The sequence below is a fragment of the Cylas formicarius genome, unplaced genomic scaffold (assembly GCF_029955315.1).
Source record: "Cylas formicarius isolate icCylForm1 unplaced genomic scaffold, icCylForm1.1 PGA_scaffold_10__41_contigs__length_53128322, whole genome shotgun sequence".
In the NCBI taxonomy this organism is placed as follows: domain Eukaryota; kingdom Metazoa; phylum Arthropoda; class Insecta; order Coleoptera; family Brentidae; genus Cylas; species Cylas formicarius.
The window spans coordinates 29994324-30021110 of NW_026844214.1; the positions used below are offsets into that span (position 1 = coordinate 29994324).

At 32.2% G+C, this 26787-nt stretch overlaps 1 protein-coding gene and 1 long non-coding RNA gene across 6 annotated transcripts in view; one reads left to right on the top strand and one right to left on the bottom strand.

Annotated features, from left to right (window-relative positions):
* Positions 1-26787, bottom strand: part of LOC132695552 (interaptin) — a 33518-nt gene extending 6731 nt beyond the window's left edge. The window contains exons 1-8 of one of the 5 annotated variants that reach the window (XM_060659867.1): positions 26341-26787; positions 23692-24012; positions 16914-17053; positions 15273-15419; positions 13723-13864; positions 12403-12423; positions 2291-2391; positions 53-232 (exon numbers count right to left, since the gene is read on the bottom strand). In XM_060659867.1, the coding sequence (XP_060515850.1) occupies positions 53-232; positions 2291-2391; positions 12403-12423; positions 13723-13864; positions 15273-15419; positions 16914-17053; positions 23692-24012; positions 26341-26548 (1260 nt within the window). In that variant the 5' untranslated portion in view covers positions 26549-26787. Of the gene's footprint in view, positions 1-52; positions 233-1945; positions 2035-2290; positions 2392-12402; positions 12424-13722; positions 13865-15272; positions 15420-16913; positions 17054-23691; positions 24013-26340 lie in introns of all 5 variants that reach the window. The other 4 variants (XM_060659874.1, XM_060659878.1, XM_060659887.1 and 1 more) reach the window with 4 other exon arrangements.
* LOC132695591 (uncharacterized) lies at positions 15357-18162 on the top strand. The gene is made up of 3 exons (XR_009617857.1): positions 15357-15496; positions 17088-17228; positions 17282-18162. It is a non-coding gene; the product is annotated as an uncharacterized LOC132695591 (long non-coding RNA).

Below are 26787 nucleotides of genomic sequence, written 5' to 3' on the forward strand. Positions count from 1 at the left end.
TAAATCCCAAACTAACATTAATTCGCGTCACTTTTCATTCTCCTCTAATTACCTGCGGCAGTGGCTCTGCTTCTTCCTGGATGGGCACTTGGCGTTTTGGAATTGTAGATGTTGGACATTGCCACTTCTTACCTCCTTCGCAACTTGCAGTTGTTTCCATGCCCATAATGGTAACGGATGGTCCCTCTTCATTCGGTGTCGCGACAAGGGAACTGTCTGATTTATCCTCGTTCTACAATTATTATACGAATCATTATTGATCTTAGTCTTCAACACGCATTTAAAGCGTTAAAGCTTTATTTAGGTATATATAATACCATAGATGATTATTTTAATAGTTTGTAGTACGGCGTTTATGAAAAAAAGTCTCATCATCTCAACCGTCGGTGCTACTGAATCGACGTTTTACAAAAAAAATTCGAAAGTTAATATATATAATATATACATATATAAATATATATATATATATATATTTATATATATATATATATATATATATATATATATATATATATATATATATATATATATATATATATATATATATATATATATATATATATATATATATATATATATATATATATATATATATATATATATATATATATATATATATATATATATATATATATATATATATATATATATATATATATATATATATATATATATATATATATATATATATATATATATATATATATATATATATATATATATAAACGCGCACAATACAATTTTTTTTGTTTTCCTATGCAACTTTTTGTACTTGTACTCTTTGTGTAAATGTAAAAAAGAACACTGCTGTACAAAGTAACATTTTTAGTACAAATCAATAATTAAATGAATTAAATTAAGAACCATATCTTCTTTTATTAAATGATATCTGCATTTTTTTGAAATATCAAGTTGGAGACGGATATTTAAAAAGTTTATCCTTGTTTATAAAAATTAATATAATTCATAAATATTCTTTAAAGCAAGTTTGGAACTAGCTAAGGCGGTATCTATCGGCAGATTGTCAGATAGTTTGCGAATGTTTAATTTAGTTTAAATAAATACTAGCGTCGGCAAAGAATGTGGATAATTAGTTTTGGTTAGTGCGTTGCTTGGGAAAAATATCCAATCGCAAAGAAGTCATACATATTTACAACAACCCTAAGTATAAAAAATTGGACTAGACCAATATGTGTACAATATGGATACATGCTTATCAAAGAATGTGAAAAAAACAAAACTTAGGAACTAAATAGGATAAAATTTGTGGCCATTGCCATTTGAGCCCTTGGGGTATACACACCTAAGAAAGCAATTAATGTCTCTGCCCAAAAATGAAATATACACCTTGACAATTTCGTTAGCTGTTACTACGTTTTTAAAAAATAGATGACTGCAAAGTTATTGAAAAGCAAAGGCAAATAAATTAAACGGGAAAATTGCCAACTATGCAAACCGAAGCGCAATAAAATTTAACAAGCAGACGCTAGGCTAGATAAATTTTAACGGTGCATAGGCAAAAATAACTCGACAGGTGCGACACTTATTTATTAAAAAAAGCATTAGCAGTCTCTAGAAGCCCGCAAATATTAGAATATTCATACAATATGGGGGATTGGTAAACCATTTCTAGAGAAAACTACATAAAGATCCATGTAGCTTTGCTATTGGAATTATCTATATTAAAATTATTAAAATAAATAAAATAACCGTAGTTTGAACAAATTCTAAAGGATCGTCATCGTTTTGTTACGACACCTATAATTTATATGACATCGAAAATAAAGCGTCGCCACAAAACCTTTAGTTTAGTGTCAGTCAACGGTTCGACAACGTAATGTGGAGAATAAAAAGATAGTTTAAATTATACATTGAAAATGGTTTGCCAAACCGCGTCAAAATAATCAAAAAATACTGGACTTTTTCACAACGTGTTATGGCCGACCTGTTCGCTCAAGGTCTCCCTGCTCTTGTTCTTTCGGGCCTGAATCTCTTGGTCCACTTCTTCCAGAATTGCGGACACTGCATTAACAACTACGAACAGTGACGTGGATAAATAGGACGCAGCATTTTACCAATATCGACTAATATGTTTATCCCAGAATAATTAAAAATGGAGAATGTGACGGTTAGATACAATTAATTTTTTAGGTAATGCAAACTGCAAAACTGAACGCTTGTTTTTTAAGGTGAGTCAATTCTAGAAGAAAATATCTAGTGTTGGGATAATAAGCGGAAGCAGCAGTCAAACACAGCTATTTGGCAAACTTGTGAAAGCGTAGCTGCGCACCTGCGTGACAAGCGGGGCTCTTGTCATCTGCCTGACTACGCGCTCCATCGCCAGTTCAGTTTCGCGCAGTCGCCTGCGCAGCTGGTCCAACTCGACATCTCCTGCAGCAGAAGCACAGGCGCGCATAGCTTTCAAACGGGTTTATTTAATTGAAATGGTGATTGTGATTGGACTTCATCAGATCGGCCCGATTGAGTAATGGATTTGGGTCGCCTACATTTTAATACTGACTTTCAGGACCTCGATACTTGAATAGAAACTAGTTTAAAGAATTAGCGCTGCTCCTGATGCAAAAGTGTATATGATGACTTGGATAGGTATCGTAATAAACGTGGAGTTGAAGTTTCTAACATATATATAGGACGTCCGGAAACTAAACTCATAAGTGACAGAAATGTTACAATAATTTTTAAAAAATAGACAAGTTTTTAGTATTTGCTTTACTAACATAAAAATAAATGAAATTATTATTATTTCAATTAAGATATACACTAATAATAATAATAAATAACAGATTTATTAGTTTTTAGTTTAGTTTGAAAATTAAAACACCCTAGGTACTTTTGCGTTTGCAACACTACTCGTTTAAAAAAAAATGCGAAAGTCGCATTTTCTACCTTTAAAGGTAAAAGATAGCCTGCAAAATCCTTTTTGCAACTTTTATTATTAAAACCCAAAACTCTTAACTTTGTTTCAAAGTATTTCTAGATTAAAAAGGTTCAAAATCCGTTTCGGACATAATTATTTTTCATTTTCAAAAAATTCATATACTGAACATGCTGTTCCCAAATTAACTATTTTATTCCGCGACGAAATTCAAAATATACGTTTTGTAATTTTGTAACAAATTAAACTCGCCATTCCATTGAATTAGAAAATAGAGTTTGTGGACGCCCGGATGAAACGTTATAGAAACTGTGTATATACGGTCTAAGTAGTCTAAATTAAAATTTTCAGAAGGACGCTACGATCACAGTATACTGAAATTTCTTGTATATTGTTAGTTCAACTGTATACCTCCTAGAGGCGCGAGACCCAGTCTCTGGATTTTTTACAAGATACAAGACTTTTTTTTTCCTATTAAAAAATGAAATAATCAGGAAAAGTTTATTTTCGAAATGTGTGGTCAAGGATTTAAAATCTACAAAAATCATATTATTTTATCGTAAAATTTTAAATGTGAATGTTATTTTGCGAGGTATCTCTTATATATATAAACAATCTCTTCATTTTTCTATTGTGCATTTATAGCTTCGCAATAACTTCTGGATTTTTTTTTAATTTTTGGGTAAATTTTGAGAATTACTACTTTCTTTCCATAATTTGTGCTAAATACTATTTAGAGCGGTGTTCAAAATATTAACAATATCTAACATAAATGTTTATATTATAGAAATATTTACTATAAATGGTTGTCTAATACAATAGGAAAAGGAATTTGCAAATTTAAAGGTCATTTGCTAAATACTTATCTGAAGAATTTCACAATAAAGTATTTTGATCTTATCGTCTAATAATATTATATTAATATTAATATTAAAATATCGCTATTAAAGTAAGCAACATATAAAAACTATTTTACACAATTTATTGAACGATTTAAGTTCTTGACTTTTGCTTTAATCAAACCAAAATAAATGTGAAAAGTAACATTTTGAACTTTGATAAAAGTTATTTGATTAAAATGTGTTTTCTTCAATCAAAAGTTCTTAAGAAACATGACGTCAAATCCAGATTTACGACTTGTCCAAAACTCCGTCAAAGACAAAATTCCAGTTGAGATGCCAGGAGTTTACAGCATTCCATGGATATGCGGCAAATAATACGTTGGAGAGACCGGACGAAAAATGTGAACTAGGTTTAAAGAACATGAAAGAGCTTTAAGACTAAGACCTTAACCAATAACCAATAACCAATAACCAATAACCAACCAACCAACCAATAACCTCATCAGCAGTTGCCGAACACAATCACGAAACCGGACATAATATTTTATTCGATAAAACTAAAATTCTTGCATTTAATGGTCTTCTACCAACGAAAAATTCGAGAGTCTGTAGAAACCTATAAGCAGCCTAACAATCTTAACCGCGACTTAGGTCTTTACCTGTCACCAATATGGGAATCACTCATCCGAGACAATGTTTATGCCCCTCATTTAACTTCACCCCCCCTCAAACCATATACATGCAAGTACAGAGTAAAATGGGTAATATTTTGATATATTACTTTTTTTAATATACCTAAACGTAAGTCGTAACAATTTTTTTTGCGAATATACTCCCAAAGTGCATAAATGTGTATAAACCTCTACACTAAAGTATCTTTTTATGTAATTTTCGACATATTTTCTATAAACGTTTGCCTCGATATAAAAAATGTCTCTTTAGTTACTTCGATACCATCTAAATTTTTGCCTCAAATTCATAAAAAAAATCCCCTTTTCAACTTCCTTCTCTAAAATACCCAATTATACACCGATCGAGCTGACTCACAGTGTCGCTTAAAGACGTCAGTTCTGTTCCCTGCGGCTGAGAGCGGTTATTTCCGGTGTGTTACTCACGGGTTTGGGATTTATCGGGTGTTTTCAGATATATTAGCCAGGGCTTTGGTTTGTCAATTCTAAGGTCAAGGTACGCAAGGTAACTTGTTTTAGTCACTCATTTATTAAGCACTCGCTCCGTTCGTGCCAAATAAACTAATATGGCGTTTATTAAACTTGTTGAGTAATATACAAAAATTAAAGTGTTCTGAAGATTTTTTTTTATAGAAAACTTTCACAGGCTAATGTAATAATATTTACAAATATTTTGCATTCTTCCTCCGGTGGTAGATAAATCGAACTTGCTGATGTTTCGCTAATCATACTGGAGAACTCACAGCTGTTCCTGTTCATAAATTTGACCGTTATAAGTAAAACGTGTTCCAGACAAGCATTTTTCATTTCGGTTGAGAGTGTTTGATTCCAGATTCCCGGATTGCAATATAAGAAAGAGCTATGTTAAAACTAACCAGAGAGACAGAATGGAAAATATACGACGACGACAAATAAACCCATAAGCAGTCAAATTAAAAATTAATCAACCAATTCATCAGCCAATCAAAGTAATAGATTCTTCAATCAAGTAAAAATCCGTGAATCCATAGAAATCTCTAAACAACCAAACAATCTTAACCGCGACTCTGTCTTTCACCAATATGGAAATCTGAGACAATGTTCATGTCCCTCTTTAAGCTCCGTCTCTCCCAAACAGTATATAAGTGCGTACAGAATGGAATGCGAGCGAGTTTCACTTAAGCTCTGAAGAAGCCACCAGGATGATTCGCGAAACGTCAGCTAGTTTTATTTATAAACAACCGATTCAGGAGAGACCTAGAAGATTTGTAATTAGCCTTATGAAGAAAATGTTAATTGTGACAAGTAACGAATACCGCTCTCATCGCAGTCCTGTGTTCTTAATAATTTCATAAAAATTTTAAAAAATTCTTATTTTTAATACGAGTACAACTAAAATATTAACTTCTAATTATTCCTGCTAAATATTGTAAATAACCAACATTAAATGCACAATAATATCATGTTCAGTATCATTTTTTCTTAATTTGATACAATCATATATTGATCTGCGAAGAGCTGTAAAAACTAAGAAATCTATTAAAAACAAATTTAATAAAATAAAAAAAAAGTATTTTTTTAAATATAGCGAATATATATATATATATATAATATATATATATATATATATATATATTATATATATATATATATAATATATATATATATATATATATATATATATATTATATATATATACATATTTCTAGTTTGTGACTTCTTGGATCCTTTTGATTTTATATATTCTTAAGAAATGGTTCTTGGGCTTTTTTGGTCCTTTTTTAGTGAAATTAAAATAAGTTTCCGTTACTTGTGAAACATTTTATTTTTTTGTGATGTTTCGGCCTTCAAGACCTTCTTCAGACATTTAATTTTAACCTTAAGCCAAAAATCAACGGTTCACTATATAGTTGTTTGGTAATTTACAGTTTTACAACATTCACAACAGACATATCGAATATGTAAATCGACAAGCCACATTGATAAGACGAACCAAAACTGTTTTGGTTATATATATATATATATTATATATATATATATATATATATTATATATATAATATATAATATATATATATATATATAATATATATATATATATACTATATATATATATATTATATATATATATATATATATATATAATATATATATATATATATATATAACGGATGATATCCCGGAATATAGTGTCATCACATTTTTCCATCCGTGAATCAATACGTGAGAATATATATATATATATATATATATATATATATATATATATAATATATATATATATATACATATATAATATATATATATATATATATATATATAATATATATATATATATATATATATATATATATAATATATATATATTATATATATATATATATAATATATAATAATATAATATATATATTATATATATATATATATATATATATATATAATATATATATATATATATAGTATATATATATATATATAATATATATAATATACTATATATATATATATACTATATATATAATATATATATATATATATCCTGCATCCTGCAAATCCTGCATCCGACTGGAATCCTGCAGACGTTTCGCCAAAATCTCACTTGGCATCTTCAATGCTCGCGCTCCGAAAACACTTCAAACACTGGGAGGTTATCGGCGGTGCGTGGGTATTTTATACTCTGCGCCGGAGATGGTAACGGTGCTGCTTGTGCGTGGGGGGAGGTGGCTCCGCTATCCTGGACAAAGCTAGCAAGGCCCTACTCCAAGACCAGATCAGGCGGACCCGGTACGAAATTAGTGAGACTGAGCTACAACTTTTCAGACTCCACCTGAAACTGAGCAACAAGATCCATCAGTTGCTGTGGGACCGCATAGAATTATTAACATCATGGCGCACTGAGAAAGACAAGGACATCACGTCAAAAAAACTGTGGAAGAAATTAGAAATCCTTCAGTCAAATTCCAAAAAATCAGGACAAGTGCCAAATACAAACCGAAGCAGTACAGTTCATAATATTTCAGCATACCATCTTTCCGATACAGAAGTCAGCGTACTGAATAAAGGATTTAACTATGCAATTGCTCCAAAAAGAGTACCCGAGATCGTTTCCAACGTCGAAGCAAGTCTTTCCACCATAGACGAACAAGATGCGGAGTTAATTAGACAAGATGTCGCCAGAGTCTTAAGACAGTCAAAACCACCGCAACCAAACTTAAGCAGAGAGGAAATGCAAGCCTTAAGGAATCTAAACAAAAACGAAAACATTCTAATAATGCCAGCAGACAAAGGAAATGCCACTGTCGTCATGAATACGTCGGATTATAATGCAAAATTGGAGGATATTTTGAACGACCCAATATACAAACTAGTCACCAGAGATCTCACGACATATTTGGAAAAAACAACTAAGTCCAAAATTCTCGATTCATCAATAAACGAGGATACAAAGAAGAAACTTATTCCGAGGGAAAAATCGAGTCGTTGCCCAAAATTCTACGGGCTCCCAAAGATCCATAAGGACGGGGTTCCCCTGCGTCCAATCGTAAGCGCCTTTAACTCACCATTATGCAAGCTGGAAAAACATCTGGCCAGTGCACTTCAGCCTATAGTGGAAAAGGCAGATTCCTACGTTAAAAACTCAGAACATTTCATTCAGATTTTAGGTTCTCTCAGGATGGACAAGGACGACATTATGGCAAGTTTCGATGTCAAATCCCTCTACCCGAGTATTCCAGTAGAAGAGGCACTCTTGTTTATAGAAAAAAACGAAGATCTTCCGCCATACATAATGGATCTGTCAAGACATTGCCTGAAAAACGCTTACTTTATGTACAACGGGAAAATTTACCGACAAATAGATGGAGCAGCAATGGGATCATCTCTCTCACCTGTGATTGCCAACCTCTTCATGATTTACTTCGAAAAGAAAGCAATAGAAAAGGCAAATCTGAAACCAAAACTATGGACAAGATACGTTGATGACGTATTTGTTGTATGGCCTTTTGGCAAGGAAGAGCTTTTAAAATTTCTAGATCATCTGAATTCCATTCACCCAAGGATTCAATTTACAACAGAACTTGAAGAGGATAACAGTCTGCCCTTTTTAGATGTGCACATCACAAGGACCGAAGACGGACACTTGGAACACACTGCCTATAGAAAACCAACACACACTAATAGATATCTGAACGCTAAATCTCATCACCACCCATCACAGATACAGGCAGTGGCAAATACCTTAATTGCTCAGTCCTTCAGGCTCACAAACGAGAGGAACAGAGATAAAGAACTGAAGAAAATTAGTACCTGTCTTCGACAAAACGGATACCAAAGGCGCACCGTCAGCAAGGCAATCAGTAAACAACAACAGCCGCGGCAGAGAGTGCAGGACGAGACCCAACGAAGATCGATCGCTGTCCTGCCATACATCAAGGGGGTTACTGACAAAATCGGCCGAATATTACGGAAACGCGACATATCAACGGCATACAAACCTGACCACACCATCGGGGCAATATTAAGAAACCCAAAACAAAAAATTACTCTGGAAAACCAAGGAGTATACAGTGTAGCATGCGGATCGTGCAGCCTGACGTATGTGGGACAGACCAACAGCCAGGCTCGAGGAACATCGTTTAGCCATAAGAAACAAACAAACAACATCTGCTTTGTTTCAGCACCAACATCAGACAGGCCATAAAATTGATTTCGGCACTTGCAAACAAATAGCTAATATTCCTGATTTTAGGACTAGGATTATACGAGAGGCCATCGAAATAGAAAAGTCCGGACACCTCAATTCGAGAGACGACGCTCTGCATTTATCCAACACGTGGAGAACGATAATCAAACAGCAGAGCGATGCGCAGCAGCCAACGGGGACATCGCAACTACGATCGGGTGAAATTAACAACGCGACAATTCAGGGGGCGGACACACCTCCCCCCACGCACAAGCGGCACCGTTACCATCTCCGGCGCAGAGTATAAATACCGCACGCACCGCCGATAACCTCCCAGTGTTCGAAGTGTTTTCGGAGCGCGAGCATTGAAGATGCCAAGTGAGATTTTGGCGAAACGTCTGCAGAATTCCAGTCGGATGCAGGATTTGCAGGATTCCAGTCGGAGTTCAACGAGCGAACGGATGATATCCCGGAATATAGTGTCATCACATTTTTCCATCCGTGAATCAATACGTGAGAATATATATATATATATATATATATATATATATATATATATATATATATATATATATATATATATATAAAATATCAAAAAATTCATTAATAACAATTAATTAATAATTAAATTAATAAAAACTATGCAAAAATAATTACATTCTTGAGCTACAATAAAGTGGTACCTACTTACATTTTAATTTGACCATTACCGTAGCTATGAGTAATAATTTTAAGTTTAAGAAAAAAGGGGTAGCCCACTACTTTTTCAAAATTTGAGATTGCTCTTAAAATTATATAGATATTGCAAGACATTTATTGAAAATTAAAAATTAAAAGAAAATACTTATGAATACTTGTCGTCTTATTTGTGATATATGTTCTTAATTTTTTGAATAATATATTTAAGGCTCTGTATTTAGAAAACAAGATATCTGTTGCTAAATGTTGATAAGCATTTTATTGTGGCATTTTCAAGCAACAAACTTTTGGAAAAGTATACCGGTAATTAAAAGAAGGTGCTACAATTTCCAATATTTATATTTATATACATATATATATATATATATATATATATATATATATATATATATATATATATATATATATATATATATATATATATATATATATATATATATATATATATATATATATATTATATATATATATATATATATATATATATATATATATGTATATAAATATAAATATTGGAAATTGTAGCACCTAAAAACTAACCAAATGCCACAATAAAATGCTTATCAACATTTAGCAACAGATATCTTGTTTTCTAAATACAGAGTCTTAAATATATTATTCAAAAAATGAAGAACATATATCACAAATAAGACGACAAGTATTCATAAGTATTTTCTTTTAATTTTTAATTTTCAATAAATGTCTTGCAATATCTATATAATTTTAAGAGCAATCTCAAATTTTGAAAAAGTAGTGGGCTACCCTTTTTTTTAAACTTAAAATTATTACTCATAGCTACGGTAATGGTCAAATTAAAATGTAAGTAGGTACCACTTTATTGTAGCTCAAGAATGTAATTATTTTTGCATAGTTTTTATTAATTTAATTATTAATTAATTGTTATTAATGAATTTTATAAAATTAATCTTTTAATTTAAGTTTTGTTCTTTGTTCCGCACTTTTGAGTCAGAAATACCCAAGTTTGCCGATAATTTTGATATTTTACATAATGAACCAAAAAGTAAAAAACTAAATTTTTTGGAAGCTATGGAGATTCATAAAATAAGATATTCGAATCTATTACTTAATGAACAATTGGATTTAAATGTCTCTCCGTTGCTAAATTTAAACTAACCCTACACCGGTCATTAAGAATCTATTATTACCTGATTTTATATATAGATGTGGAAATATTGTCTATTTTGTATTTCATAAAGGCACGGTGTTGTCGAAACAGCTGTCATAAAGGGATAAATTAACTGTTTATCTTCATTCGTTGCTGCAAAAGCTGGTGAAGGATGTAATATGATTGTGTAAAGCGACTACTGGATCACCTCCTTGTGGATAACAATTTCCACCTGCCATTACATCTATCTATATAATTTTGGCGAGCGTTTTCGCAAACAAAACTAAAACGAACAGTAGGTAATGTTATCACGACACCAAAGAAATTATTTACGGTAAAATTAGTTGGGGTAGGCATGGATGGAAAGGTCATTGTCCAATGTAATATTTACGTCAACTCGACTAGTTGTGGATGCATCTGTTAGATTTAGGTAGGTATTGAAAAGTACCACTTTGTGCACTTGTTTTAAAAAATATGTAATGAAAACTTAGTTCTGAGGGGCTGCAGAATTTAAATTAATATTTTTTAACAAATTCGAGTGTGACCATTTGACTTGGAAGCACACTCATGCATTTCAACCATTGCTAAATGAAATTTTCATTTATAATTCACGTTATGTTGCTTTGCCCGTGTAAAAATGGTTTATTAGTTATCGTTATGAAAAGGCCACTTCTTTTTTGTCACAAGATTATTACATACAAAACAAATGATGTTTTAAGAGCCTAAACGTACTGCTTGCAGGTTTGTTGATTTGAATGATAAATAAGCGATTTAATTCCGTATATTTTCAAAAGAATGAGGGACAATATTTTGTCTCCTAGATCGGTCCAAACCTTGACAATCTGTTTCCAACCTCAATAAAACAAGAAATTAAAGTAGTATATTATGCAATAAGTGTGGTAAACGGCATTTGTTGCATAATACACTAATAATGATTTCTTTAATTAAAACAAAAAATCCATTTTTTCTTTAATAAAAACAAAAAATTCGTACCTTACCGTACCAAACCTTTTGTATGTTGTTTGTTTGGTTGCGACAATTCATTGAAAACCTAATTACTTGTGATGCATAACATTTTGTCCATAAACGCATCCAAATATTCTGATATTTGTTCATTTTTATACATATGGATATTGTTGATTTTGTTACTATTATTTTTACAATGGAGTAAAGCCATATGCCTTTTGAAGAAAGGAAAAAAAAACATGGAATATCTTAAAAATTCTATTATGAAAATTTGTGACGCAGTTTACTCTTTGATGCGTAATATAACAAAGATCGCATGAAAAATATGTAGTTTACTGGAATGCTTCCAATCCAAATGGTTATATAAATCTTATCTATGTTTATTCAACTATTTCATAACCCTCTAAAGCTTTTTTAAATGTTATTACAATGGACTGACTATATAGCAGATAAATTAAAAAAATATTACTTTATGAATAACCCATGCATGAATATTGTCGCTATGATTTTCATTAGTAAACTTACTTGCGTCCCGCTCTTTCCATCCTGTGGGCAGTTTATCAGCGTAAGAGGAAAATGACAATGATGAGCAAAACATGAACAAACGCTAAGCGCGCAGTTTCGCAGTGTATAGTTTTTTGTTTCAAATGAAAAGCGCCTTTTATAAAAAATATGGGTCCTTGAGCCATTGCGGCCATCAAAATGTATCCAAAGACACGACATCATTCAAGCACACCTTTAATTTTTCGAAATAAATATTTTTATGTTTGCATTATTGTGACTAGATTGCTGTTTGCTGAATAAACGTGTTTAATTATAACAATTCAGATTCAGATTAGTCCACACCGCGATGATTGTGTTTTCAAATTAATTTTTCGCGATACGCATGAATAGGATATTTTGCATATTCACGTCGAGCTTATAATTTGAAAGAAGTCAAGGCTGCTGTTAACAAGATCCAGAGCCTTTGCTTAAATTTATTATACCAATTTTTAAATTAGAATAGAATTTTTGCCAAAGATCGCCAAACTATCACAGAACGAACTAAACTTGATAGATGTAACGAAATACATGAACCCTTTTATTTACAAAATTAACTAAAATTTTTATTTCTACAAACCATTAAATAGCAAAGAAGGATTATTCGATGTATTTTGTGAGTTACTTTTTTGAGTTAAAATGACAATTTTTAGTAAATTAAAAATATCTCTATATCTATTTAAAGAAACAATTAAGCAAATTATTTGAATAAATTTAGTTTTTGGTCACTCTGTTCAAGCCAGCAAGTTTATGTTATAAGAGATGTAAATTTGAAATATTAATATTACTTTGGTTTTGCTAAGTTTAGAAAAACACAAATTATTTAAAGAAATTCGTAGGTGGCGTCATAGTAGGGCCATGCAATATCTCCCTTATTTATCACTATCGAAAGACAAACATTTACCAAAATATTCTCAATTATACATATAGTGTGTTTCAGAAACGTGTGGCCAATCATTTTTTTTAATGGAACAACAACCTATACATTTTTGTATATTCCGAAAAAAAATTGCAGGCCATCGGGATTGTTTTGGAATTTTAATGATGTGTTAATTTAATGAAGAAGATCAATTAATTAATAAAATTAAAATAGAAAATATATTTTTTACAAAATTAAGGTAACTTACCGCTTAGTGAAAATAATTTGGCAAGCTCAAAAACTAGTAATTGATATCAACAAATGAGAACATAAGTGAGTACCACAAAAATCACTACCTGCTGGGCTGCTTGAAAAGTTAAACTCAGAAGGGAACATAAAGGGAACTTTTGAAGCGCGTTGTGTAAAATTCTTTTATATTGACTTACCGATTTTACTGTTATTAGTGTGCGGCCGTTGATTGTAATAGTTCTGGGCAGACTCGAAAACTTGCTTTCGGAATTCTTCATTGGTCTCGCAGGAAGGATACGTTTCTTCTTGATAGGCATCTGCTTTCTTCTTGAAAACAAGCTGCAAATAAGAAGTGGGCTCATATTATCACCATGTCCACGGTAGAGTATCCCAGTTGTTTAGCATTATCTTTAGGAATAAGGCAAATAGGTGGCGCTAGTGCTTACCGCTTGAAGCCCAGACAGTACAATCTATTTCCACAATCACGTTGTAAATTTTAAAGGGCACTGACTCAGTTCGTTGTTTTTTGTTTTCCAATAAAGTTGCTTTGTGATTTCTGCAGAACCAATTTTTATACCATCCTTTTCGAAGAACCTCGTACACCCAAATTTCATCGAGTAATACAAAGTAGTAGTGTTGTGTCAATCGTTCATTTTACGAGAACCGAATCAATCAGTGGATTTCGAAGAGGACCGAATCTTTTCATTCAATCGTTCATTTCGATACTTTTTTTTACCAATTGCAAGCTATAAACCATAAGCGACAATAGTTACTGAATCCCGAACAATCCGAACGACCAATTCAGATTCATTTGAATTATTGTTGTTTCTATATTTTCTGTTTTAGTTAGATTCATAGATTCATAGCTGTCTTCTGCTTTTTATTGCATCACGATTTTAACAACGAAGGTGCTACGTATTTGGTTATACGAGTGATACATTAATTTGTTTAAATTAAATGCCTGCGTGGAAATACATATTTCATTCAATATTCAATTTAACACATAAGCAAATATATCAATTGATATGGCAACTCAGTACCATAGAATTATTATAACAATACTCCCATTCCTTTTCCGTGGTTTGTTTCTGTCATGCATTTCAATCTTAAACCATTTACAAATGATCGGTCGATCGGTTGTCCTGTAATCGGTCACCGTGTCACTTCAGACCAATTAGGGCAGCAGCGAGAGCAAAAAACGTGATCGAATCGTTGCCAACAAGCGGGATTCGGTTGTTCGATCCTATCAAGTGATTGAATCAAAGTTATCGAATCAATCGCGATTGACACAACTTGAAGTGCTCTCGGACCTCCGAGAGAGTGTGTCGTGGGTTCTACGGCGGTAAATAAGGCACAGGATTTGGAAACTACCAAACTTTTACTGAAAGTAACACTATAATTTCTCCAGGAAACAATATTAATCGCGAGACTTTCTTTATTCCCAGGAACACCGTCCTGTTGAAGGTCTTCCGCCCATCTACCCCACTCACGATCCCACCTTTTAAGCAGACATCGCCAATATTTACTGTTGCCGCACTTCACATTTAATCACGCACCACAACCTCTACAAAGTAGTATGTATGGGCCTTCCCAACTGAGATTTTTACTTCTTTAGGAACGCTTATAAACATGATAATATCTTAAAATAGGATCTTTTCAACATATCAGTTTACTAGAGAATTTACCCACATTTTTTTTAACAACCTGTATACATCCAAGTAATTAAGACGATTAAATGATATCTTACCTTCATAATTGTGTAGGTGAAAAATATTATAAAGCCAATTGTATAAATGGGCATGAGTAGACCCATAACTCCGTTGTTTTGTTGCTTCGATGGAACTACGTGACCAGCGCCTCCAATAGTTGGCCGCATTCCAGGAATTGGACCAGGCTAAAAGAATTATACATGAACTAATCGATCGACTTCTTTGTTAGTGGTCGAATAAGATTGCTGTCGTGTAATAAAAGGTAATATTTAGAATAGTATGTGTCTGTGTGCTGCCTTGTATGTTTACGTTATAATGTCTAGTTTAGACAAAAATAATATAAAATTTAGAAATTTTAGTACTGAAGTCCCAGTAGGAACCCAAATACAGGTCCCTTCGTGGGAGCTTCATCCTCTTTCACTTAAAAAACCACCCACAAATGTGACCTCAACGCTTTCCGGCGTTTTGCTCATAAACCGTAACTTCGACCAGAAAATGTTATACATAACATTTTATATTCTCCATTAAATTCTACATGCAATTGTTATGTAATATCTTTGCATATCTCCCTCAACGCTCACAGTTCTCTTGCTGCTATTATCTTAAGAGTTAGAGTGCGCAAAAAATTTACAGAATTGAAATCAAAGAGCAGTTCTGTCTCTACGACACCCACATAAAATAAAATAATTTTTTATACTTGTGATTCTGTAATTTGAGCTCGTTGCCACACCATCACTTGAGGTAAGTTCGACTTCTCGGTCTTTTTTTGGTTGGTTGGTTTCCCATATATGGCTATTCCACTAATTTTCAGATTCTACTTAAAACGACAGAGACGGCAAATTTCGTTATAATAAATAAATAAATAGAAACGCATCTATATTTTAGCCGCTCAAAGCGGATGAATAAATCAGGTCAAAAAAATTTCAAACAAGGATATTAAATTATGTTTCTGCGCCCGCAGTGGTACCAAATTCTTATTGATATTTTTATATCTTCCTAATTTACTTTGACAACGCTTGCAAACTTGGTCCGTTACTACTACTACTACTACTACCGAGGATGTTAACAAATCGTTTATAGGTAGACAGTAAAATCAGATAAGCTATGGATGACTTTAGAGTACCTTTTTCCAAAAGTTTCTTATACTTTTTGTACTATATATGTTGATAATCAAGCGCTTTTAAGGACAACACCAATAATTTTCTAGAAGAAACATTCAGTATGAGCCTGTGCGAATCATTGCAAGGCTTACAATCAAGAAGACCCTGCGGTGTTCAACTACCAAGATGGCCGCTGACAATTCATCAATTCTGCAGCTTTCTTATTACGGCAGTATTTTCTCATAATATTCCCAGATATCATTAAATATTCAAGGAAAAATGAGTGAGAGTAGGTTAGTTTATAAAACTTAGGGACATGTGCGAACGGTCATTGTACGAAAATGTTCGTAGGCACCAGTACAGTAGGAACACTGTACATTGTCAGTGTTTTGTGTGGCTTTCGAAACAAAAAAATTAAATTCGTTTATTATCACTTCCGCGTTTTACTGTTCCAGAAAATTTCTGATTAGGCAAGTGCTGGTTTTCAAGAAAAGAATATTATTACAAGCTAAAAAAAATCCAAAGTCATCATAGAAAGCCAAAACCGCTGCAGAATAGCAATAAAAACAAGAGTCATACTCGTCCTTCAACAATCCGCGGAGAAGGGTTCGTCCTCCAATTGGCTCCTGCTTCCGACTGTGGAATTGCTCTACCTCTTTCTCTAAATGCCGGGTGTATCATTTCTGGTCTTAAATGTTGTGGCCGTTCTTGACGTATACCTTTAACAAAAAAATTTGGCATTTCTGTTAACAGCCAAGCGAATCAATGGGCTAGTTCAGCCGTGCACAACTGTTTAGTAATGCCTCGGGAATACCATTGAGCATCCATCGCAGCGAAGAAATATTATGATGGTTCTATCCAGCACAAATATATCATGCCCTGGACTCAGCACTGGTAAGTGTAGTAAAATTAAATGATAGTGTATGTTATTTTGCAAAAAATTTCAGATGCCTCATTTTCTTGCACACAATATAAGAAATGCATTAAACAATTTCGAAATCCAAAACTAAAAAAGAAAAATGTTTCGGATAAAATTTCAAAAGAAATGAAACTTAGAGGATATAATGTGGAAGGTGAACTACTTGATAGGAAAATAAGAAATATGGAACACACATACAAAAATATTATTGAGAATAACAAAAAAAAACAACTACTGGGAGAGGTCAAATTGATTGGGAATATTTTAATATATTAAAAGATATAGAATAATAAATCCAACAAACTGTATGTCTTCAATTAAAGAAAAACAATTAAAGAAAATGAAATTGCTCTACTTATTGAAGAACCAGAAAATGAATCTACCCAAATGGAAACTTTTTTGGATATTTTTTTGTCATATAGACATTTTTGATTGTAGGTGGTGTAAAGTTGGAGAAATAGGCTACTTGCAATAATTGTACTTAGTTTTTTTACTTTGGTAAAGAAATGAAATGCACTATCGAAATAATTTTAGCTTTAATGTGAAATATTTTAACTTTAACAATAATTAACTCATAGTACATTTGCTAAGTAGTCTCTTTTCATATGTCCTTGAATTTGATATAATTATTTTCGTTTTCATTAAAATTCTTATTCAGTTCTTCATTGTCTATATACATTCCATTTCTGCAAGGGGACAGTTTTCATAAGTTATATCAGATTATGCAGCACACATGCTGCAGTTAAAACTGACGGAATTTTGTCATCCGTGCTTATATCTAAATATTTCGAGCTTTCAAATTATTCTTTTAATAATCCAAAGCTTTGTTCAATTAAAACACGCATAGAATTAAGCTATGTATTAAATCGTACTTTTTGATGTGTCTGATGTCCATTATCTCCATATGGTTTTAAGAGAAATGAAAGTGGATAAGCATTAACACCTATTAAATGCTGATTTTGATTTGTTATAGGATGTTCATTATTCAGGTATACAGAGGGCTAATTCTAAAAACCCTTGCGTCATGTACTCTGCCAGGGGTACCAACAAAGAAGTCATATAAAACACCTCAAATGTATGTCTAGTCATTCTAAAATGACTATGGAAGTCATCCAAGGTATACTGAGGGATGTTTATCTCATAAAAATTCCCATTCTTAGTTGGTGTTAGCCTTTCCAGTGGAATAGTATGTGCTACTGCAACCAAATTGTCAACTGCAGCTACCTGTAGAAACACAAAGTCTGCTTTATAAAGGGTAGATCAACAGATGTCCTCATATATTTATATAAATAGATAGATAGACTAAAGATACAACTATACTTATTACAAGGGTGAAACCCATGTCATCTTCCAATAGTTCATCAATTAAAATTTCATTGATTTTTAATAAAATTTGAAACTGAAAAATAGTTCTTAAAAACGCCACTTTCGATAGACACCAAACTTTTTTTTAAGGTTTTATTTGATACCCCGGAAAACCCAAAATCCAGCCTCGGTGCCAAAAATATGTTTTTTTATTTAGGTTATTTAGTTTTTCAAAATATCTTAGAAATAGTGCGGCATACTAGTGGCTAAAATGAAAGATGCATCCGATATCAAATTTATCAAAATTCTCTCAGTTTTTTATATGTCGTATCTATGTACAGTGTGACCAATTTTTGATAGCTTTACTGCGTAATTATTAATAAAACTTTTTCATAAAACGAAAAGTGGCACAAACAGAAATGCTGGATTTTTAAGTACAACGTGATTTTAGAAATGTTGCATTTTAGAAACCCTTTGTTATGCGTAAACTTATGGAAAAGATCAAGGCTGCTCTGGATGGGGTTTTTTACGTAGAATCCAGTGGAGTTCTCACTTTTCTTCTGAAACATACACATTTTGCTATATAAGCTAAATTTGTGTTCTTTTTTAGTTGGTACACCCTGTATGTGTTTAAATAATTTTTGCTATGAGCTTTTAACAAATATAACTAACAGTAGGCCATGGAAATACAGACTTTTCTACATAAATTGCATAATTTATTATAAAAAGTTACACACCCATATCATTCCATTCTATCCGTTCCATTCATTCATTTCTCATAATTGCCATAATTTGGTTAGCCATGGCGGATAACGTATTGTAGCATAGTCGTTTAAAGTAGTTTTAAGTTTTCGAGTAGCGCGCGAGTGTTTAGTTTGGAGAGCGAGCGGCTGGAACAAAGAGATGGCCGATGCGATAGGAGGGAAAGAGACAGACGGCAGTTGCGAGAGCCAAGAGTGACCGCTGTAAGGCGGAACGGGGAGTAACTAGAGGACAGCTGGTGGCTGTTCGAACGACGTAAGTTGGAAGACTTCCTTACTTTCGTTAAACAGTTGTGTTATTAATTTATCTCACTTACCATCAATTTCTTATTTAAATAAATTGTTTACTATTTTATTCTATAATTTTCAAATTTGAAGATGACTGATTACTTTTTAAAAAAACACACCCAATAACTCAACTAAATAGAACAAGTTGCTGCATTTATGGGGCATACAAAGAAAACACGTCAGAAATCTTACAGATGGGTACGGTAGATACAAATATTCTAAGAAGCAACCACCTTTTTTTCTAAAACTAATCATTTCAAGATTACCACATCTGGTATAGTAAACTGCAAAAATTTTAAAATTGTTTTTAATGATGGACAGAGGACTAGGTAGCGAAAATAAATAAAAGACCTTGAATAAAAACAGTTTTCAACAAAACGAGAATGGTAATAAACTTTAAATATTTTTTTATACAGTCTGCTATTTGCATTTTAGTAACACGTTTATGAACCTGGATAATTTGTAATATATTTCCATTTTTGATCTACATATAATTTAAAAAAAATACAATAGTGTCTCTGCAGGGACACTATGACATCTAGTTTTTTTTTGATAGACCACGCTGTAGAGTGTTTTTATCTTAAAAATGGCAACTAAAAACACTAATTCTCGAGGAATATGGAGTAAAAAGCAAAAAAACGAGATGCGAAGATGCGTTATTTTTTTAAGAATCACATAAAAGAAAAAAGGGCACCAAAAAAAGGGGAATGTTTGAAGTTGATAGAAACGTGACTAAAATCATAACTAAACTAATTTCTTTGAAGTTCGAATACAGGGTAGAGTGCTTGAAATATCGCGGTCGCCCCTCTTAAGCATTACTACCGTAAAATTTTGATAATTCTTTTTTAGTAGGATAGATTTTACTGAAAGACACTAACGATTTTCTTAAAATAGGGTATGCCATAAAAAAACAATCTACAGGAGTAATGCTTAAGCGGGGTGCTAGCGATTTCGAGCTTCCTGTGATTCGAACGTGATGGAAATTAGTATAGTTAGGTTTTAAGTAGTTCTAAAAAGAATTCGGTGACACTTTATTCTTAAAGAAATCCCTAATAGCCCTTTTCGATATTTAACACCAAAAAGTAGTCTCAGTGGGCCATAACTTCAGGTTTATGTAATATGAAATATAAGGTTTTTTTAATCCCTAATAGTACTTCTCTCTTCTCTCTCTTTTGTTAAATAGTCCCAGTTGACCATGAGTTTAAGTTCAAACAATCAGCATAACAAAGTTGTCAAAATCGAACCAGAAACAAAGGTTTCACAAGAGTGCACAGTTAATTTTTCAAAGAGATTTCTACAGGCTACTGTAATACTTTGTACAAAACTTCTGGATTCCTCCTGCGTCGGTTTTTACTGAGTCGACATTGCTGTCGTTTCGCCAATCATTCTGTTGGCTTCTTCAGAGCTTGACTGAAACTGGCTCACGTTTTACTCTGTACTTGCTTATATATTGTTTGAGGAGGGCGGAACTAAATGTTTGAAGGGGGCGCTAAGTAACCAAATTGGTGACAGGTAGAGACCTGGGAACCAGTCATCCGAGACGGTGTTTATACCGCTCATTAGCGCCCCCCTCAAACATTATATAAGCAGGTACACAGTAAAATACGAGTCAGTTTCAGTCAAGCTCTGAAGAAGTCAACAGGATGATTGGCGAAACGTCAGCAATTTCGACTCAGCAAAAACCGACGCAGGAGGAATCCAGAAGTTTGGTTGTTAAGTGGGATATACTGTATATATTGCTGCGGTATTTGAAAAAGAACAAAACTAAGTATATATTTCCTTATTTGGCATTTCTGGAAGTGTTATAAACAAATACTTTTATTTATACCCACACTTAAATAATTGAAGCCACGTTTCTTTCAACTTCAAACATTCCCCTTTTTTGGTGTCCTTTTTTCTTTTATGCAATTCTTAAAAAAATTAGGCATCTCGTTTCTTAACTTTTTACTCCATGTTCTTCGTTTATCTTTCTTCTGCTCTATATTGCAGTATAACCGTCTGCATTGCAGCTATCGCTTTGCGTGTCCGACATAAGATCCGAAGAAAGTTGAGATCTCAGGTGTCGTGGGAGGAAAACTCCAGAAGTATATCTACTTTATAAGGCTCATTAGTTTCCATAACATCTACGAGGAACACAAATTTCCAAGACTTCTATACGTTTTCATTCACTAACACTCGGAAACGAATATTTTCAGTTGCCATTTTTAAGATAAAATACTCAACAGGGTGGTATATTAAAAAAACTAGATGACGTTCTATGTCTCGTATTTCCCTTTTATTTCGGAATTGCTTTGTGTATGATTTTTTTATAGAACGTGCTGAATTGAATTCATTGAAATGAAACCTTTTGTTCTTTGTTTGTTTTTTTTATTATGCGTGGATCAGAAATGGAAATATATTGCAAATTATCTAGATTCACAAACGAGTTAGTTAAATAACAGGCTGTATAAAAAAATATTTAAGGTTTCTTACCATTCTTGTTTTGTTGCAAACTGCTTTTATTCAATATCAGTTTGCTTAAGTGTGTTTCCTTTATTTTCGGTACCTACTCCTCTGTCCATCATTAATAGTAATTTGTAAATTTCTTCAGTCTTGAAATTAATAGTTTTAGAAAACAAAAATCATTGGCGCTTACAATATTTGTAATTCCTAATGGGTTTCCTTCGTGTTCCCCATAAATGCACCAACTTGATCTATTTTGTTGGTTTGTTGAGTGTGTTTTTTAAAACTAATCAGTCATCTTGAAATTTGAGAATTATAGAAGAAAATAAGAAACGATTTATTTCGCTAACAAAAATTAGTGATTTTTTAATATAACAAAAAAGTCAATAAGATAAACTAATTCAGAAAATCTCAAATCATTCGTTGATTTCATATAAATTAACTGGCTAGCATAAGCCTAGAATAAGAGTATTTGCATAATACAAAGTTAAGTTAAGTCTGTTTATTGCAACTCAGTTTAATACTAAACAATTCAAGTACAGTCACGCAAGTTTAATAAAATAGTGATTTGGTTTGGGAAAAAGCAGTTAAAAAATTAAAGATGTTCAAAACTTATAAACGCTTCTATTTCAGCAAAACTTTTCCATTAAAAAAATATATTTTACTTCTTTGCAATACTGGTTTTGCGTTAGGAAAAGTGTAGAGTATCCGGTATCATTGAGGCATCGAATAACTGATTTTGATATAAAAATAAATGAAAACATTGATAGAAATGATATTTTCTGATGTTCAAAATAGTTTATTCATGCCTTTTTGATTTTTAACATCGTTTTCACTCATCACTCCACAGGTTAATATTACAAATTTTCTTCCACGCGAAGTTATATCTACGTTAAGTAAAAAATTTAACTTCGTTAAAGTACGTTGGTCTACTAAACAACAACTGCAAAAATTTGCTCAAAATATTAATTGAATCGTTGCCGTCGCAGTGTGGAAATATGACAATGCTGCTGGATCTCGTTTTGAGACTTGTATCTTATATATCAACACATACAAGTTTCGGGAGCTCGACTTGCACTGAAGGATCTTAATTTGGCTAATATTTCACAAAAAAAAAATTAAATTAAAAATTATTTTCCCTTTACATATATATATATATATATATATATATATATATATATATATATATATATATATATATATATATATATATATATATATATATATATGACATACATGACATACATGTAGCTATTATAATATAAATGTCGGTAAAAATTGCGATCATGGATTTAATCGAGGTAAACCATTGTGCGTCCATAATCGGATATACTTTTTGGATACCTGGTCTCATATAATTCTAGTTTCTACATAAATGTGGATTTTCTTGGCTCCACTACTTTATATATAGCGTGGGTCGAGGAAAAGCTAACAAAACCACATCAGAGTAAAATATTTTGCAAAATCACAAATCAAGTCAAGTAAGGGTTGTTAAACTGCTGCAAAACATTTTTATTTAAATTTATTTTAAAATTCTAAGAGAACGTAATTGTCTTTATTACTACAATTGTTAATGTACACAATGTAAATATGTTAAAGAACAACTCTCCCAAAAAAAAAAAACACGACACACAGTCCTTACTAGAAGAACCCATGCTAAGGGTAACCCGATGTGGTACGCCAAGTCTCCACGGCGACACTCCAAAGTGGTGTTTCAGACACAGCGAACCATTCAAAGACCGCACTTCTTCCAGTATTTGTTTAACAGAATGTCCGAGTCCAACTTTTTCTTGCAGAACGGCGGAGATATCAATACCGCAGGATTCAAGTACTGCTTTTCGACATTGGCGAACTATTGCCTGAGAAGTTGGTGGTTCCGCTTTCGCGTTGATTATCGATTTGCATAACTCAGACATTATTCTGATAGTGTTTAAGTCCGTGTCGTAGATAACGTCGCAACATCCTACGTCAAAATACATTTCGTAAAAGAATGGCGGAGGTATACGTATATAGAAAAAATTTGATGTTAAAGTAATACTTTCTGGCAGCCAAAAGTTTGAAATCGATATCAACTAGGGAAGCTATGTGGACAATAATATTTTTACAATTACTCCGGGTTCCGCAAAATAGGTGTGACTTTACTTTTTTTAAAAAACTATGTATAATTATTTTCGGAATTTATTACTCAGTCTTCACTTTAGTATTTTACACAGATCCGGATTGGAAATCAAAGATCCAAATAAAGGGTAACAATTAATAATATACAGTTCCAAAATTATAAGAACAAACAAGAATATTAGTACTTTCTGGTAGAGATGGATAGGATTTGTTGGTAAATAGTATGACCTGTAATAAATAATAATAAAACTATTCCACGTACCTATTCCATGTCTAAAATGACATTTCGAATACTACATTGTAGCGTACCAGCGCTGTAACTTGTCATAAGAAACGTATTTTTCAATGATCCAAAAATAAGAAAGGTATACTGGGTTCCCAATTGGAAATTTAATTTTGAATTTTCTTGATAACTGCTAAAAAATAATAAGTCCTTTGGTTCGATATTTTATATTCGGCGGTTTTTTAAAGTGAAAAATGTATATAGATATTTAATTTGCATGTAAGTTGTAAAGGGTGTTTTCAACGCTAAATTTTTCAAGATAAGTTTTATTGGAGGTACTTGTTGATTTTTATAACACAGTAATTACGTAAAATGGTATATTGTGCAACAAGTGCGACAAAACGGCATTTGAGCCACGAGTTTATTTGACACACGCGGAGCAAGTGTTTAATAAACGAATGACTTAAAATTTTTACAGCAAGGAGTAGAAAAACGTATTTGTAATAGTGGTTTTTCTACTCTATTCTGTGAAATACACAAGAATTATTTTTCACCAAAAATGTGTTTTCTAGGAATTATCAAAAAAAAAAATAAAAATTAATTTTCTACTTTGGACACCTTGTATCTTCATCATTTTTGAGTTATTTAAATAATGATATTGGAAAAAGTTATGAAAAGTTGATGAGTTCTACACACAAATCAAAAAATCTTTAACTTAGTAAAACTATTATTACAGTATTAATTACCTACCTAGCTGTTGCAGCATTTACTGAAATGATTGGTTTGTTCAGAGTTAATGTTGCGGTTTTTTTTTTATTTTTAGTTTATATGCTTATAATTTGAGCTTTAGCGGTTAACCGTACGTACAATTAGGGTGTTTTGATAGCATCGGAATCATTAAAAACTTGGAAACGAAGAAATTTTCAGTACGGCCTTCATACATAATAATTATATAATAATATAATTATTACAACATAGTACATTATCCAAACAAATATAAAAGTGAAAATAGAGATTTATTTATTTATAGAGATGGAATAAACAAATCGACAGATTTCTAATAGAACTTGTCTGTAGTGTTTGACATGTTAGAGTGTTTCTTTTTTAAATAATTGTGCATTACCGAAACTAAAAAAAATCTGATGCTAACAATATCTAACCCGGTTGTAACATTCTTATCAACACATCATCACTTCACTTACCCCGAAAAAAGAGAATAAAATGTTATATGTGTTATATGAATGTATCATTAAGTTTAGTCTGAATCAGTAGCTCTTTTACTAGTTTATTAAAGTTAATTTTTTCAATTACTAAAAATGTTTCTTATTTCGGCCGAAGCAAGTTGAATTTTTTTATCAGTGTGGCATTTTTATTGAAAATTTCCTTTATCAACCAAAAAGAACGTTATAGTTAACGATCGATTTAACAATAATTTTGAAGATCTTGCAGATTTTCTAAATATCTATTTAACTAGCGAATTCAATAGGGCTTTGGAATCGGCGCTCTTAAAAAGCGAGAACAGAGTTTTTAACACCTTGTATACTAACTATGTACCTATCTATAGTTCAGTGAGTAAAATATACCATAATCCATGTATTAACCAAAGTAAATAATAATAATAGACACTGCTGAATTGGTAATTGTTTCTACATTATTCGTTTAATATCAACATCGTTAAGTAACCCTTGTTTAAAAAGCGATAAATTATAAAAACAAAATAATAATTGAAATTGAACTAAAAAGCGAATATGAAAAGAGTATTGGAAAATTGATCTTTTACTCAGAGTTATAAATTTAACATTGGGAAAATTATGTAAAACAGACAATATAAGTGAATAATAGCTATATGCTACAAATATTCTCATATTGGCGAGACTTCAAGGAGAGTTTAAAATATTTTTGCGATTACCGTGACATCATGTAAACGAATTTCAAAATTTACAAACTCACTGGTAGTTTTGTCTATCGGGCCCGGTTTAATCTGGTTGTTGACGTTGGCGACCAACATTGGATAAAACAACTTTGGCCATAAAACCGCGAAACATCCAACCACGACAACCAACACTAAAATTGTCTTTTTCGGGCTGAAATCATCACCCGACGACAATTTAGATTCACCGTAATAACTATACGAGGCAGAGCGCATTCTTTCCGCCATGTTTGCACTTTTAACTCCCGACCCCACGATTTTTAAACGTAGATAACGTCGCAGCCAACTCCCGTTGTTTGTGGATTGTCGTTTCGCGACTTACTAGATCACAGAGCATTTATAGCAAATGAATCACGGCGGTTTGTCGATATATTCGACAATAATTTACGAGCCTTGTGTTCTAGTCGATCGCGTCCATTCGAAACTCGCGAAAATTCAACCGGCCTGACTTTCCTTCCACAAGTTTT